Source organism: Oncorhynchus nerka, linkage group LG13 (assembly GCF_034236695.1).
Source record: "Oncorhynchus nerka isolate Pitt River linkage group LG13, Oner_Uvic_2.0, whole genome shotgun sequence".
NCBI lineage: Eukaryota > Metazoa > Chordata > Actinopteri > Salmoniformes > Salmonidae > Oncorhynchus > Oncorhynchus nerka.
Genome location: NC_088408.1, coordinates 92,148,318 through 92,166,126, shown reverse-complemented (window position 1 = coordinate 92,166,126; position 17,809 = coordinate 92,148,318). Strand labels below are relative to the sequence as shown.

The following is a 17,809-nucleotide window of genomic DNA, read 5'->3' as shown; positions in this document are numbered from 1 at the left end:
CTCTCTCTCTCTCTCTCTCTCTCTCCCTCTCTCATCTATCTCTCGTTCTGCTCTTTATCTATTTGATCTCCCTCTCTCTCTCTCTCTCTCTCTCTCTCTCTCTCTCTCTCTCTCTCTCTCTCTCTCTCTCTCCTCCCTCTCTCTCATCTATCTCTCGCTCTGCTCTTTCTCTATTTGCTCTCTCTCTCTCTCTCTCTCTCTCTCTCTCTCTCTCTCTCTCTCCTCTCTCTCTCTCCACCCTCTCTCTCACACACTCTCTGTCTCTATCTCTCTCTGTCTATCTCCTTGCCCAATGCTGCAGGTTGAATCCAATGCCCCGATTTCCTGTCACATGATTGGAAATAGGATCCCTTGTTGCTGTGTGTGTGTGTGTGTGTGTGTGTGTGTGTGTGTGTGTGTGTGTGGTTAGACCTGCCTGCCTTGGAGTTCACTTCAGACTTCTATCGCGGACTTGGAACGACACCTCCACACAAAACGATTCGCTGCATCAGTCCGCATCAGGCAGCGTTCAGAGCAACAGTTCACCTGCGTCCGAAGTTCCCGAACACTTTCCAGTCTCAGCACTCCTCGCACAGAACACGACCATAACCTACCCAAGACAAGTCCCACTCTCGTTCTCTCTCTCGCTCTCTCTCTTTCTCTCTCTCAATACTTGAGCGATGGATTCATTTTTGACAATCACGGCTGCCCTTCTACTAGTTGGTTCTTTATCTTCGACTGCTTCGAGACAATTCGACACTGGTAAGTTGATCGGAAAGTTTTTATGCTGTTGTTTCTTTTCCTTGTGTGTTTATTTATCAAACTCATCCGGTAGAAGCCTTTGAAAGTTAGGCTACTACAATGCGTACTTTGTTTGAGCCGCCTGAGAATTCCCTCGCAAGGCGCTCAATGGAAATATTGGGCTATTGATGTGAAATTATTTTAAAATGAAATGTATGACTGAATTTGCGATGCGCATCATATACTGTAGCACAGAACAGAACACAGCAATTTTTATTTTCCTCTCTCGACCTGTCATTACTGCCATGTTTCGTAACCTACTGTAAATCGTAGCAGATGCAGAACGGCTGCTATCTGTCACTGGTTTAATTTTTAAATGAACAACTGGCCTGAGTCCATTTTCTTATGAATAAAGGCTATTGTTGATCGATGGCGCTTTCTTATTGCCTACCACAGAAGTGTTCGTTCTTTGACATTATTATGTAATATATATGATTATATAAAGGCTGTACCTCAATGAAATGCAATCATTATAATACAGTGGGGTAATGGTGCAGTATTGTCCACGGCTGTGGATTGACAGACAAGCGGGCAGCAGTCAGTGTGTCGTTTATTTAATTCCTTAGGAATTCATTCAGTTTGCTACATTGTAATACAATGTGGACAACCCACAGTGAAACCCGGATTCCCCCCTTCCAGAACATGAACTTGAAGCCTTCCTTATAATACATAGTCAGGTATCCAACATGCCAATTTCAATTTTTAATTCACGCAGAAACATCGAACACTTCAGGGAAACTCTCTTCCCAGATTACACACATCATGGAACTGTAGCCTATTCCGTTTAAAAATAATTTGTTAGAAGTATAATTATTTATATAATTTGATAATGACGACCACATGAACCAAACTTCTCTCATTATGTAATGTGTGTTGTGTTTAAACAGCAAATCCTCATGCTTTCCTTTAAAACATTTTTTCTTCTTAATTATACCATTATTCCAATGGGAGGTTTGGCCATCTGAGCTACGTGCGTAAGTGCTCCGATGTGTACCAACAATATGCATTAACAATGTATTTACAACTATTCCCCCTCGTTAAGCTGTGATGGAGAGAAAAGCCCTATCCACAGTACCTTCAGTATATGTCAACTGTAGGTTATCTATATACCCTCTGTATATACTGTAGATATCGGCATATAGATAATGGGTATCTAGACAATGGGTATCTAGATATTGGGTATATAGACAATGGGTATCTATATATGGTGCTTATAGATAATGGGTGTCGAGATATTGGGTATCTAGATGTGGTGTATCAAGATATTGGGTATATTGATAATGGAAATCTAGATAATGGGTATCTAGATATGGTGTATCCAGTTAATGGGTATCTAGATATTGGGTATATATAAAATGGGTATACAGTCTATATAATGGATATCTAGATAATGGGTATCTAGATATTGGGTGTACAGTATATATAATGGTTATCTAGATATTGGGTATACAGTATATATAATGGATATCTAGATATTGGGTATACAGTATATATAATGGATATCTAGATATTGGGTATACAGTATATATAATGGGAATCTAGATATTGGGTATACAGTATATATAATGGGAATCTAGATATTGGGTGTACAGTATATATAATGGTTATCTAGATATTGGGTATACAGTATATATAATGGGAATCTAGATATTGGGTGTACAGTATATATAATGGGAATCTAGATATTGGGTATACAGTATATATAATGGGAATCTAGATATTGGCTATATTTAAAACATTTTGAACCTTTATTTAACTAGGCAAGTAAATTAAGAAAAAAATCTTATTTTCAATGATGGCCTAGGAACAGTGGGTTAACTGCCTTGTTCATAGAAAAATGACAGATTTTTACCTTGCCAGCTTAGGGATTCGATCTTGCAACCATTCGTTTACAAGTCCAACGCTCTAACCACTAGGCTACCTTCCACCCCGTCATGCCATTCATCCACCACCAACACCTCATGTTTCAGCAAGATGTTGCAATTCCTGGACATTGAAAATGTCCCAGTTCTGCCATGGCCTGCGTACTCACCAGACGTGTCACCCATTGAGCATGTTTGGGATGCTCTGGATCAAAGTGTACGACAGCGTGTTCCAGTTCCCACCAATATCCAGAAACTTCACACAGCCATTGAAGAGGAGAGGGACAACATTCCACATCACAATCAACAGCCTGATCAACTCTATGCGAAGGAGATGAGTTGCGCTGCGTGACGCAAATAGTGGTCACACCAGACACTGACTGGTTTTCTGATCCACGCCCCCAACTTTTTTTAAAAGGTATCTGTGACCAACAGATGCATATCTGTATTCCCAGTCATGTGAAATCCATAGATTAGGACCTAATGAATTTACTTCAATTGATTGATTTCCTCATTTGAAATGTAACTCAGTAAAACCTTTGACATTTTTGCATGTTGCGTTTTATATTTCTGTTTCATTATATATACTATGTACTTATACCTGCAGGCCTAATGTGTGCCAGGTGTTGAAGGGAAATAGATACCTGAGGCTTAAACACTCCTCCTCGTCACCATGGATGGATCCCAAATGGCACCCTATTCCCTTCGCAGTGCACTACAGTACATAGGGCCCTGATCAAAAGTAGTGCACTACAGTACATAGGGCCCTGGTCAAAAGTAGTGCACTACAGTACATAGGGCCCTGGTCAAAAGTAGTGCACTACAGTACATAGGGCCCTGGTCAAAAGTAGTGCACTATGAATGGAAAAGGGTGCCATTTGGAAGACACACACTGTTTCACTGAGCTGAGTGTGTCTCTGAGTGCTTTAGAAATGGGCTCAGCCGCTTGGAATCCCACATACCATTCTCCTCTCCAAACAACCAAGGGCCCAGCGCAGAGAGATGGAAAGAGAGAGCGTTTGCCTGGCTGCCGCCGAAGCACTTGACACCACGTACACTCAAATGGAAGTCGTTTCATGTGAAAGCGGTCACAGTGAAGGTGTAATTGAGTTTGTGCTGAAAGCCTGGTAATGTTTGCGTTCGCAGGGTGTGTGTGTCGGGCCCTGTGTATAAGCAGGAGCGGGTTAAGCTGCAGTGAATGATTCTGTTGTTGGCGTTGGTGTTCGGGGGATTTGTGATGTTCTTAACATTTTGGAGATTTGTGGCCCGCAGCGCTGCTCTGGATAGGTGTCCTCTTGACTAACTGCCTAGTGCTTAACATACAAACACACCACATCCTCTTCTCAAATCAAACTGGAGAGGTTGACTGGCAGTATTAAATATACACAGTTTAACAGATTATTGACATCTCCTTATACATGTTTCTATTCTATTTTCTTCTATTCTATTACATTCCTATTTTATTTATATTTTAGTATATTCTGTCTTTCTCAAAATGGTGCAAGGTTGGGTAATACTACAGTAATTATAGTAGAACTATATAGTAGTAGTCTATAGGGAGGCATCACTTTCTGTGCTGGCAGAGGGGAATGCATCTGCTGTTAACGAGTTGTGAAAAACGCTGTTGTCTTCTCCTGAGAATCAGCCTCAACTTTTTCCAATTGCATTAGTGAAAACATTTGCATAAAAAGCAAACGGATTGCGAGCGGATTGGTTTTCAGGCAGCAGTCTGATTCTGATGAGGGCTGTGACATTTAGAAAGAGGATAAATGGAAGAACGGGTGGTTGAATATCTGATGAAAAAGAGCAGGCAGCAGTCTGATTCTGATGAGGGCTGTGACATTTAGAAAGAGGATAAATGGAAGAACGGGTGGTTTAATATCTAATGGCAAAAAGCAGGCAGCAGTCTGATTCTGATGAGGGCTGTGACATTTAGAAAGAGGATAAATGGAAGAACGGGTGGTTGAATATCTAATGGCAAAAAGAGGCAGTCTGAAATGTGATTTAGAAAGAGGATAAATGGTTGAATATCTGATGAAAAAGAGCAGGCAGCAGTCTGATTCTGATGAGGGCTGTGACATTTAGAAAGAGGATAAATGGAAGAACGGGTGGTTGAATATCTGATGAATAAGAGCAGGCAGCAGTGGACCTGTCAGAAATACATCCTGGTGATGTGGATGACACGTATCTGGAGCAACATTTTATTGCGTTTGGAAATGTTTGAACAAAAGTTAGTGTTTGGTTGGCTATTATTCATCTTGCCCTGTGGGTTTGCCAAGAAATCTGTAGTGATATTGACAAATGCATGATCTACATTTAAGTAATTAGGGTTAAATGCCTTGCTCAAAGGCACATCAACTTTTGTTCTCTTCTCGTAGTCGGCTTGGGTGATTCGATCCAGCGACCTGTTAGCCCAACACGCTTAACCACTAGGCTACCTGCCGCCCTACCTACTCATCATAACTTCACCAGTCCAGACATCATCATACCTAAACCAGTCCAGACCTCATCATACCTAAACCAGTCCAGACCTCATCATACCTAAACCAGTCCAGACCTCATCATAACCACACCAGTCCAGACCTCATCATAACTACATCAGTCCAGACCTCATCATAACCACACCAGTCCAGACCTCATCATAACCACACCAGTCCAGACCTCATCATACCTAAACCAGTCCAGACCTCATCATAACCACACCAGTCCAGACCTCATCATACCTAAACCAGTCCAGACCTCATCATACCTAAACCAGTCCAGACCTCATCATAACTTCACCAGTCCAGACCTCATCATAACTACATCAGTCCAGACCCCATCATACCTAAACCAGTCCAGACCTCATCATACCTAAACCAGTCCAGACCTCATCATACCTAAACCAGTCCAGACCTCATCATACCTAAACCAGTCCAGACCTCATCATAACCACACCAGTCCAGACCTCATCATAACTACACCAGTCCAGACCCCATCATAACCACACCAGTCCAGACCTCATCATACCTAAACCAGTCCAGACCTCATCATAACCACACCAGTCCAGGCCTCATCATAACCACACCAGTCCAGACCTCATCATAATTACACCAGTCCAGACCTCATCATAACTACATCAGTCCAGACCTCATCATAACCACACCAGTCCAGACCTCATCATAACCACACCAGTCCAGACCTCATCATACCTAAACCAGTCCAGACCTCATCATAACCACACCAGTCCAGACCTCATCATACATAAACCAGTCCAGGCCTCATCATACCTAAACCAGTCCAGACCTCATCATAACTTCACCAGTCCAGACCTCATCATACCTAAACCAGTCCAGACCTCATCATACCTAAACCAGTCCAGACCTCATCATAACTTCACCAGTCCAGACCCCATCATACCTAAACCAGTCCAGACCTCATCATAACTACACCAGTCCAGACCTCATCATAACTGCACCAGTCCAGGTTTCATGCCAACTGATCTGATGTGCTGCATATGAAGCACTAGCCTGATCCTCTGACATAAGCTCAATTTAGATAAAAAGCACATCAAATAGTGGAATTTGGACGAGTGTTACTAAGTATGGGGTGTGTGCAGTGTGTATGCTTGTGCTCCTTTGTATATGCGTATGCGTGTGTGTGTGTGTGTGTGTGTTCATGAATGTGTACCCTTTTCTATCTGTGCTTATTGAAGGCTATTCAGAAATAACTGTAGGCAGCTACCAACCGGTAGATTCTTTCTTCCCCATAATGACTTTGGGCTGGTGGGCCGGTGCAGAGTGGTGAAGGAGGAGAGTGTTTAGAAATGGATTCCCTTGCCAGTCCAGACTGACTCTGCTGAGTCCAGGTTTCATTGACTGAAAGCTCCTGTATCTGGCTTCCTCACTGCTCTCTCCTGCTCTGATTATATCATATCTGGCTGCTGTTTCTCGTGTGTATAAAGAATGGTCCACCACCCAAAGAACATCCAGACAACATGACACACCTGTGGGAAGTATTGGAGTCACCATCCCTGTGGAACGCTTTCGACACCTTGTAGAGTCCATGCCCAGACTAATTTAGCCTGTTCTGAGGGCAAAAAGGGGAGAGGTACAATTCAATATTCCTAATGTTTTTGAACACTCAGTGTATGTTTTGATTGCTAACACATTTATACGCCTGCATGAGGATTTGATAAAAGTCTCATGAAAGGTAAGCCCTCGGCTCTTTTTCTTGCGCAGACTGCACACACTTCATCAGTCTCTCATTCACTATTTGACAAGCGCTTGATAATATTCTCACCCATCAGACTATTGTCCATTTAATCTAGTCTTTACATACAGACTATTAGAATGGCCCACAAATTAAAAAAACATATCATCCATAGCACTTGAACAGAGGTTATGTGCAGTTCCGTTTTTTGATATGCCAGTTAGACTGTACCATTTGTAAAGCAGATTAATGTGCTTCATTTTAAGACTATAGTAGCACAAGAAAGCTAGGATCCTCTTTTAAATAGTGACCTGTCAAAACTCTGTTTTCACACGCGATTGATTGGTCAATTACTGGGCTTATAAGAGTACTTCCGGGCTCCTGAGTGGCGCAGCGCTCTAAGGCACTGTATGTCAGTGCTAGAGGCGTCACTACAGACCCTGGTTCCATCCCAGGCTGCATCACAACCACTGTGATTTGGAGTCCCGCAGTGCACAATTGTCTGGGGTAGGCTGTCATTGTAATATAAAAATACAGGCCATCAAACCCTCTCTTCAGCAAGCATCCCATTTTACTACGTTTGGAAACCCCCAGGCCCCTCACATATCCCTGGGTCTGTCTGTAGTTATTAAGCATCTCTCTCCTCACCTGGTAACTCCTACTCATGCATCATAGGTTCTGACTGAGTCTTTGTACGCCTGACTGACTGTTTGAGGAGAATGGGGATGGAGATGAGACTGGATGCATCCCAAATTAGATGTATGCATCCCACATTATTTCCTATGTAGTACACTACTTTTGACTAGAGCCCCTAGGAAATAGAGTGCCATTTGGGACACAATGTTATTGAGGGTGGAGGGGCTGGGTCCTCCTTGAGGATAATGACAGACCGCAGGAGGATGGAGGGATGGCAGGATGAAAGGATGGAGATGGAGTGGGGGATGGAAACAGGCGTGGGGGTTTAGGGTAAACTTCACTGTTGGTGGAATGTGTGTGTGTGTGTATCCCATCTCTCTCAGCACAGGGAGTGTCAGGGGGTTCTGGGCGGTGGCCCTTGTGGTCCTTTTTTCCGGTCCTCCCCCTCTAAACTGTTCCCCATACAGGCTTCTGTTCAGCACACACTGGCGAACCACTGAATGTATGGGTAGTGGTGTGCTTTAGTGTGTGTGTGTGTGTGTGTGTGTGTGTGTGTGTGCAGCTCTTTTCTCTCTCTCTCTCTGTCCCCTCTCCTCCCTTCTCTTCCTCTCTCTTTCCTCTCTCCTCCCTTCTCCTCCTCTCTCTCCTCTCCTTGCTTCCTCTCCTCTCCTCCCTTCCTCTCCTCCCCTCCCCTCTCCTTTCTTCCCCTCCTTTCTCCCCCCTCTCTTTCCTCTCTTCCCCTCCTCTCTCTCCTCTCTTCCCTTCCATTCCCCTCCCATCTCCTCTCCTTTACATTTACATTACATTTAAGTCATTTAGCAGACGCTCTTATCCAGAGCGACTTACAAATTGGTGCGTTCACCTTATGACATCCAGTGGAACTGCCACTTTACAATAGTGCATCTATCCTCTCCTCCTCTCCTCTCCTCCTCCTCTCCTCTCTCCTCTCCTCTCCTCTCCTCTCCTCTTCTCTCTTTCCTTTCCTTGTTTCCTCTGATCTCCCCCCGTCTCCTCCCTTCCTCTCCTCCCCTCCCCTCTCATTTCTTCCCCTCCTTTCTCCCCCCCTCTCTTTCCTCTCTTCCCCTCCTCTCTCTCCTCTCCTCCCTTCCCTTCCATTCCCCTCCCATCTCTCTCCCTCTCTCCTCTCCCTCCTCCTCTCCTCTCCTCTCCTCTCCTCTCCTCTCTCCTCTCCTCTCCTCTCCTCTCCTCTCCTCTCCTCTCCTATCCTATCCTATCCTATCCTATCCTCTTCTCCTCCAATCCCCTCCTCTCTATCTCCTCCCTCCCTCCCTTCCTCTCCTCAACTCTCATCTGCCATGTATAATAAGTCTAATACCATTGCCTTGTTGTTAACCTCAACAGGGAAACACAACTAACACCCATATGGTTCCGGGGCACTCTTCCCTTGCTGGCACCACACAGTGAGAGAGTGGGCTGGGCATTAGCGGTTTAGTTATGTTCTGTGTCCCAAATGGCAAGCTAGTCCCTATGGGCCCTGTTCAAAAGTAGGCCACTATATAGGGGATAGGGTGCCACTTGAGACGCAGCCCTGGGGTCTGTTAGGGTCTGCTAGCTATGTTAGCCTTTTGTCTTCTGCGTTACAAAAAGAGGAACCAGGCCTGCAGTGCTGTTAGCAATGCTAACAATGTGTTTGCATGAATAGAGACAGAAGGATTGGGGCTTGGGGAGGTTTTGTTAGGACTTATGAGAGATGTAAAAGGGGGGACGAGAGAAAGAGAGACAGTGGAACTGGAGAGACACAGAAACAGAGAGAAAGAGAGAGAGACATGAGGAGAAAGTGAGATGAGCAGGGAGAGTGAGAGCAAGGCAGAGGTGGAGAGAGACAGACAGAGAGAGTATTTCCCTACTTAGCCTACACCCCCAGTACTCCCCAGCATGCCCCCTGACTTGCAATGGCTGCCCAGAGCTCAGACAGAATACTCATATTTACTTGGCTGAAAGTGAGTTGAGTTTGGTTGGAAGTGGGAAACAGAAGAAAACTTTGGTCTGTGTCATGTGGCTTTGTGTCCGGCCGCTGACCTAGCAGCTACTTCCTGTTGACTCCTGGATGGTGCTCTGCAGAGGTCAAGTTACGGCCGACGCCCTGGGACAGGCTGCCATGGCAACCGCAGAGCGAGAGATGGAGTGACAGACGGAGCCCATTATTACCGAGCCTGAAAAGCCAATTTATGCTTACTACTGATAGACAATAGTCTAGCTGTAGCTGAAGCTGATTGACCATGCAGAGCCTTTGAGCCTAGCCTACTGTAGTCTAGCTGGTGCTGAAGCTGTGATTGTCATGTTCCTGATAAGGAGCTCTCTTTCTGTCTCACCTCCTTTCCCTTTCTCAGTTTCTCTCTTTCCCAATTAATATTACCCTCCCTCCCTCCCTCGCTCACTTCACCCTATGATGCAAAGCAGCTCTGTCCTCCTGTCCTCTTGTCCCCCTGTCCTCTTGTCCCATGTCCTCTTGTCCCCCTGTCCTCCTGTCCCCCTGTCCTCCTTGTCCCCCTGTCCTCTTGTCCCCCTGTCCTCTTGCCCCCTGTCCTCTTGTCCTCCTGTCCCCCTGTCCTCCTGTCCTCTTGTCCCCCTGTCCTCTTATCCCCCTGTCCTCCTGTCCCCCTGTCATCTTGTCCCCCTGTCCTTCTGTCCCCCTGTCCTCTTGTCCCCCTGTCCTCCTGTCCTCTTGTCCTCTTGTCCCCCTGTCCTCCTGTCATTCTTTCCCCCTGTCATCTTGTCCCGCTGTCCTCCTGTCCCCCTGTCCTCTTGTCCCCCTGTCCTATTGCCCCCTGTCCTCTTGTTCCTCTGTGTCCCTCTCCTGTGTCAGAAAGTCAAGAGATGCTGTATCTCTTTCTCCCTACCTCTTCTCTCTCTCTCTCTCTGACAGGGGAAAGAAGGACAGGAGGACAGGGGGACAAGATGACAGGGGACAGGAGGACAAGATGACAGGAGGACAGGGGACAAGATGTCCAATTCCCCCTGTCCTCCTGTCATCTTGTCCTCCTGTCCCCCTGTCCTCCTGTCCCCCTGTCATCTTGTCCCCCTGTCCTCCTGTCCTTCTTTCCCCCTGTCAGAGAGAGAGAGAGAGAGAGAAAGAGGTAGGGAGAAAGAGATACAGCATCTCTTGACTTTCTGACACAGGAGAGGGACACAGAGGAACAAGAGGACAGGGGGGCAATAGGGGACAGGGGGACAGGGGGACAGAGGACAGGGGGACAAGAGGACAGGGGACAGGAGGACAGCGGGACAAGATGACAGGCATGTGGGGGTTTAGGGTAAACTTCACTGTTGGTGGAATGTGTGTCATCTTGTCCCCCTGTCCTCCTGACATCTTGTCCTCCTGTCCCCCTGTCCTCCTGTCCCCTGTCATCTTGTCCCCCTGTCCTCCTGTCCTTCTTTCCCCCTGTCATCTTGTCCCCCTGTCCTCCTGTCCCCTTGTCCTCTTGTCCCCCTGTCCTATTGCCCCCTGTCCTCTTGTTCCTCTGTGTCCCTCTCCTGTGTCAGAAAGTCAAGAGATGCTGTATCTCTTTCTCCCTACCTCTTTCTCTCTCTCTCTCTCTCTCTCTCTCTCTCTCTCTCTCTCTCTCTCTCTCTCTCTCTCTCTCTCTCTCAATTCAATTCAATTCAATTCAAGGGCTTTATTGGCATGGGAAACATGTGTTAACATTGCCAAAGCAAGTGAGGTAGACACACTCTCTCTCTCTCTCTCTCTCTCTCCCTCCCTATCCCTCTCTCTATCTCCCTCCCTACCCCCCCTCTCTCTCTCTCTCTTCTCTCTCTCTCTCTCTCTCCCTCCCTCCCTCTTTCTCTCTCTCTCCCTCCCTACCCTCTCTCTCTCTCTCTCTCTCCCTCTTTCTCTCTCTCTCCCTCTTTCTCTCTCTCCATCCCTCTCTCTCCCTACCTCTTTCTCTCCCTCCCTACCTCTTTCTCTCTCTCTCCCTAGCTCTTTCTCTCTCTCTCCCTCCCTCTTTCTCTCTCTCTCTCCCTCCCTCTTTCTCTCTCTCTCTCCCTCCCTCTTTCTTTCTTTCTCTCTCTCTCTCTCTCTCTCTCTCGCTCTCTCTCTCTCTCCCTAGCTCTTTCTCTCTCTCTCTCTCCCTCCCTCTTTCTCTCTCTCTCTCTCTCTCCCTCTTTCTCTCTCTCTCCCCCTAGCTCTCTCTCTCTCTCTCCCTAGCTCTTTCTCAGAGAGTTACATTCACAGACTGTAGGAAGATGCAAAGTGAGCAGCTCCTCTCTCTCTCTCTCTGTGCCACTGGATAGTGAAGTGATTGGACATGACAGATGTGATAGTTATGTAAAGCGTGTTGTGAGAAGAGAGAATAGAAAAGGTGGTGTCAGGTTCGGTGTGTCAGTCAGTTATTCCGGCCTGATCCGACAAGGCAGCTCTCATCTCCTCTTCTCTTCTCTTCTCTTCTCCTCTGGTAGACAACATAGAATTAAGCTGTCAAGCATCTGCCTGTTTCAACACTGTGTGTGTGTGTGTGTGTGTGTGTGTGTGTGTGTGTGTGTGTGTGTGTGTCCAAGACTGGAGGACATAAACAATGTTTAGGTAGTGATGGTGGAGGGCTGTGGCGGTCATGAAATGTTGTCAGCCGGTGATTGTCAAGCAAATAACAGACAATCTCGGTAATTGACCGTTAATTAACATAAACACATTCAGCATCCTCTGGCTTCAACACATTTTTTTTCATGTTTTATTTTATTTTAATTGAACCTTTATTTAAATAGGCAAGTCAGTTAAGAACAAATTCTTATTTTACAATGACGGCCTACCACGGTCGAAGTCGGACGACGCTGGGCCAATTGTGCGCCGGATGTGATACATAGCCTACAAGCCACTGATGCAGAGCTTTGGAACATGTACATTGTAAAAAGTCTAATAAATCCATGTAATATAGCCTACATCATCACAATAAATTCATTATTTATTTTAGACAGGTCTAAAGAAACATGAAATTAAGAAAATGTAGTCCATTTCAGAAGAACAATAGCCTGATGAACTCTATGCGAAGGAGATGTGACGCAAATGAATAGGCCAACAAGATGAATAGGCCAACAAGATGAATAGGTCAACAAGATGAAAAGGCCAACAAGATGATTAGGCCAACAAGATGAATAGGACAACAAGATGAATAGGCCAACAAGATGAATAGGCCAACAAGATGAATAGGCCAACAAGATGAATAGACCAAAAAGATGAATAGGACAACAAGATGAATAGGCCAACAAGATGAATAGGCCAACAAGATGAATAGGCCAACAAGATGAATAGGCCAACAAGATGAATAGGCCAACAAGATGAATAGACCAAAAAGATGAATAGGCCAACAAGATGAATAGGCCAACAAGATGAATAGGCTAACAAGATGAATAGGCCAACAAGATGAATAGGCCAACAAGATGAATATGTCAACAAGATGAATAGGCCAACAAGATGAATAGGCTAACAAGATGAATAGGCCAACAAGATGAATAGGCCAACAAGATGAATAGGCCAACAAGATGAATAGGTCAACAATATGAATAGACCAACAAGATGAATAGGCCAACAAGATGAATAGGCCAACAAGATGAATAGGCCAACAAGATGAATAGGCCAACAAGATGAATAGGCCAACAAGATGAATAGGCCAACAAGATGAATAGGCCAACAAGATTAATAGGCCAACAAGATGAATAGGCCAACAAGATGAATAGGCTAACAAGATGAATAGGCCAACAAGATGAATAGGCCAACAAGATGAATATGTCAACAAGATGAATAGGCCAACAAGATGAATAGGTCAACAAGATGAATAGGTCAACAAGATGGATAGGTCAACAAGATGAATAGGCCAACAAGATGAATAGGCCAACAAGATGAATAGGTCAACAAGATGAATAGGCCAACAAGATGAATAGGCCAACAAGATGAATAGGCCAACAAGATGAATAGGCCAACAAGATGAATAGGCCAACAAGATGAATAGACCAACAAGATGAATAGGTCAACAAGATGAATAGGCCAACAAGATGAATAGGCCAACAAGATGAATAGGTCAACAATATGAATAGACCAACAAGATGAATAGGCCAACAAGATGAATAGACCAACAAGATGAATAGGTCAACAAGATGATTAGGCCAACAAGATGAATAGGCCAACAAGATGAATAGGCCAACAAGATGAATAGGCCAACAAGATGAATAGGCCAACAAGATGAATAGACCAAAAAGATGAATAGGACAACAAGATGAATAGGCCAACAAGATGAATAGGCCAACAAGATGAATAGGCTAACAAGATGAATAGGCCAACAAGATGAATAGGCCAACAAGATGAATATGTCAACAAGATGAATAGGCCAACAAGATGAATAGACCAACAAGATGAATAGGCCAACAATATGAATAGGCCAACAATATGAATAGGTCAACAAGATGAATAGGCCAACAAGATGAATAGGTCAACAAGATGAATAGGCCAACAAGATGAATAGGCCAACAAGATGAATAGGTCAACAATATGAATAGACCAACAAGATGAATAGGCCAACAAGATGAATAGACCAACAAGATGAATAGGCCAACAAGATGAATAGACCAACAAGATGAATAGGCCAACAAGATGAATAGACCAACAAGATGAATAGGACAACAAGATGAATAGGCCAACAAGATGAATAGGCCAACAAGATGAATAGGTCAACAAGATGAATAGGCCAACAAGATGAATAGGCCAACAAGATGAATAGGCCAACAAGATGAATAGGCCAACAAGAAGAATAGGCCAACAAGATGAATAGACCAACAAGATGAATAGGCCAACAAGATGAATAGACCAAAAAGATGAATAGGACAACAAGATGAATAGGCCAACAAGATGAATAGGCCAACAAGATGAATAGGCCAACAAGATGAATAGGCCAACAAGATGAATAGGCCAACAATATGAATAGGTCAACAAGATGAATAGGCCAACAAGATGAATAGGCCAACAAGATGAATAGGCCAACAAGATGAATAGGCCAACAAGATGAATAGGTCAACAAGATGAATAGACCAACAAGATGAATAGGTCAACAAGATGAATAGACCAACAAGATGAATAGGCCAACAAGATGAATAGACCAACAAGATGAATAGGCCAACAAGATGAATAGACCAACAAGATGAATAGGACAACAAGATGAATAGGCCAACAAGATGAATAGGCCAACAAGATGAATAGGTCAACAAGATGAATAGGCCAACAAGATGAATAGGCCAACAAGATGAATAGGCCAACAAGATGAATAGGCCAACAAGAAGAATAGGCCAACAAGATGAATAGACCAACAAGATGAATAGGCCAACAAGATGAATAGACCAAAAAGATGAATAGGACAACAAGATGAATAGGCCAACAAGATGAATAGGCCAACAAGATGAATAGGCCAACAAGATGAATAGGCCAACAAGATGAATGGGCCAGCAATATGAATAGGTCAACAAGATGAATAGGCCAACAAGATGAATAGGCCAACAAGATGAATAGGCCAACAAGATGAATAGGCCAACAAGATGAATAGGCCAACAAGATGAATAGACCAACAAGATGAATAGGTCAACAAGATGAATAGGCCAACAAGATGAATAGACCAACAAGATGAATAGGCCAACAAGATGAATAGACCAACAAGATGAATAGGCCAACAAGATGAATAGACCAACAAGATGAATAGGACAACAAGATGAATAGGCCAACAAGATGAATAGGCCAACAAGATGAATAGGCCAACAAGATGAATAGGCCAACAAGATGAATAGGCCAACAAGATGAATAGGCCAACAAGATGAATAGGCCAACAAGATGAATAGGCCAACAAGAAGAATAGGCCAACAAGATGAATAGACCAACAAGATGAATAGGCCAACAAGATGAATAGACCAAAAAGATGAATAGGACAACAAGATGAATAGGCCAACAAGATGAATAGGCCAACAAGATGAATAGGCCAACAAGATGAATAGGCCAACAAGATGAATAGACCAACAAATGAATAGGTCAACAAGATGAATAGGCCAACAAGATGAATAGGCCAACAAGATGAATAGGCCAACAAGATGAATAGGCCAACAAGATGAATAGACCAACAAGATGAATAGGTCAACAAGATGAATAGGCCAACAAGATGAATAGGCCAACAAGATGAATAGGTCAACAATATGAATAGACCAACAAGATGAATAGGCCAACAAGATGAATAGACCAACAAGATGAATAGGCCAACAAGATGAATAGGCCAACAAGATGAATAGACCAACAAGATGAATAGGCCAACAAGATGAATAGGCCAACAAGATGAATAGGCCAACAAGATGAATAGGTCAACAAGATGAATAGGCCAACAAGATGAATAGGCCAACAAGATGAATAGGCCAACAAGATGAATAGGGCAACAAGATGAATAGGCCAACAAGATGAATAGGCCAACAAGATGAATAGGCCAACAAGATGAATAGGCCAACAAGATGATTAGGCCAACAAGATGAATAGGCCAACAAGATGAATAGGCCAACAAGATGAATAGGCCAACAAGATGAATAGGCCAACAAGATGAATAGGCCAACAAGATGAATAGGCCAACAAGATGAATAGGCTAACAAGATGAATAGGCCAACAAGATGAATAGGCCAACAAGATGAATATGTCAACAAGATGAATAGGCCAACAAGATGAATAGGTCAACAAGATGAATAGGTCAACAAGATGGATAGGTCAACAAGATGAATAGACCAACAAGATGAATAGGCCAACAAGATGAATAGGCCAACAAGATGAATAGACCAACAAGATGAATAGACCAACAAGATGAATAGGCCAACAAGATGAATAGGCCAACAAGATGAATAGGCCAACAATATGAATAGGTCAACAAGATGAATAGGCCAACAAGATGAATAGGCCAACAAGATGAATAGGCCAACAAGAAATAGGCCAACAAGATGAATAGACCAACAAGATGAATAGGTCAACAAGATGAATAGGCCAACAAGATGAATAGGCCAACAAGATGAATAGGCCAACAATATCAATAGGCCAACAAGATGAATAGGCCAACAAGATGAATAGGCCAACAAGATGAATAGGCCAACAAGATGAATAGGCCAACAAGATGAATAGGCCAACAAGATGAATAGACCAACAAGATGAATAGGTCAACAAGATGAATAGACCAACAAGATGAATAGGCCAACAAGATGAATAGGCCAACAAGATGAATAGGCCAACAAGATGAATAGACCAACAAGATGAATAGGCCAACAAGATGAATAGGCCAACAAGATGAATAGGCCAACAAGATGAATAGGCCAACAAGATGAATAGGCCAAGAAGATGAATAGGCCAACAAGATGATTAGGCCAACAAGATGAATAGGCCAACAAGATGAATAGGCCAACAAGATGAATAGGCCAACAAGATGAATAGGCCAACAAGATGAATAGGGCAACAAGATGAATAGGCCAACAAGATGAATAGGCCAACAAGATGAATAGGCCAACAAGATGAATAGGCCAACAAGATGAATAGGCCAACAAGATGAATAGGCCAACAAGATGAATAGGCCAACAAGATGAATAGGCCAACAAGATGAATAGGCCAACAAGATGAATAGGCCAACAAGATGAATAGGCTAACAAGATGAATAGGCCAACAAGATGAATAGGCCAACAAGATGAATATGCCAACAAGATGAATAGGCCAACAAGATGAATAGGTCAACAAGATGAATAGGTCAACAAGATGGATAGGTCAACAAGATGAATAGACCAACAAGATGAATAGGCCAACAAGATGAATAGGCCAACAAGATGAATAGACCAACAAGATGAATAGACCAACAAGATGAATAGGCCAACAAGATGAATAGGCCAACAAGATGAATAGGCCAACAATATGAATAGGTCAACAAGATGAATAGGCCAACAAGATGAATAGGCCAACAAGATGAATAGGCCAACAAGATGAATAGGCCAACAAGATGAATAGGCCAACAAGATGAATAGACCAACAAGATGAATAGGTCAACAAGATGAATAGGCCAACAAGATGAATAGGCCAACAAGATGAATAGGCCAACAAGATGAATAGGCCAACAAGATGAATAGGCCAACAAGATGAATAGGCCAACAAGATGAATAGGCCAACAAGATGAATAGGCCAACAAGATGAATAGGCCAACAAGATGAATAGACCAACAAGATGAATAGGTCAACAAGATGAATAGACCAACAAGATGAATAGGCCAACAAGATGAATAGGCCAACAAGATGAATAGGCCAACAAGATGAATAGACCAACAAGATGAATAGGCCAACAA

At 43.7% G+C, this 17,809-nt stretch overlaps 1 protein-coding gene across 2 annotated transcripts in view; it reads left to right on the top strand.

Annotated features, from left to right (window-relative positions):
• Positions 1–347: 347 nt before the first annotated feature.
• Positions 348–17,809, top strand: part of LOC115123772 (kremen protein 1-like) — a 139,780-nt gene continuing 122,318 nt past the window's right edge. Inside the window, exon 1 of one of the 2 annotated variants that reach the window (XM_065026823.1) lies at positions 348–741. In XM_065026823.1, the coding sequence (XP_064882895.1) occupies positions 660–741 (82 nt within the window). In that variant the 5' untranslated portion in view covers positions 348–659. The remainder of the gene's footprint in view (positions 742–17,809) is intronic. The other variant, XM_065026824.1, reaches the window with a different exon arrangement.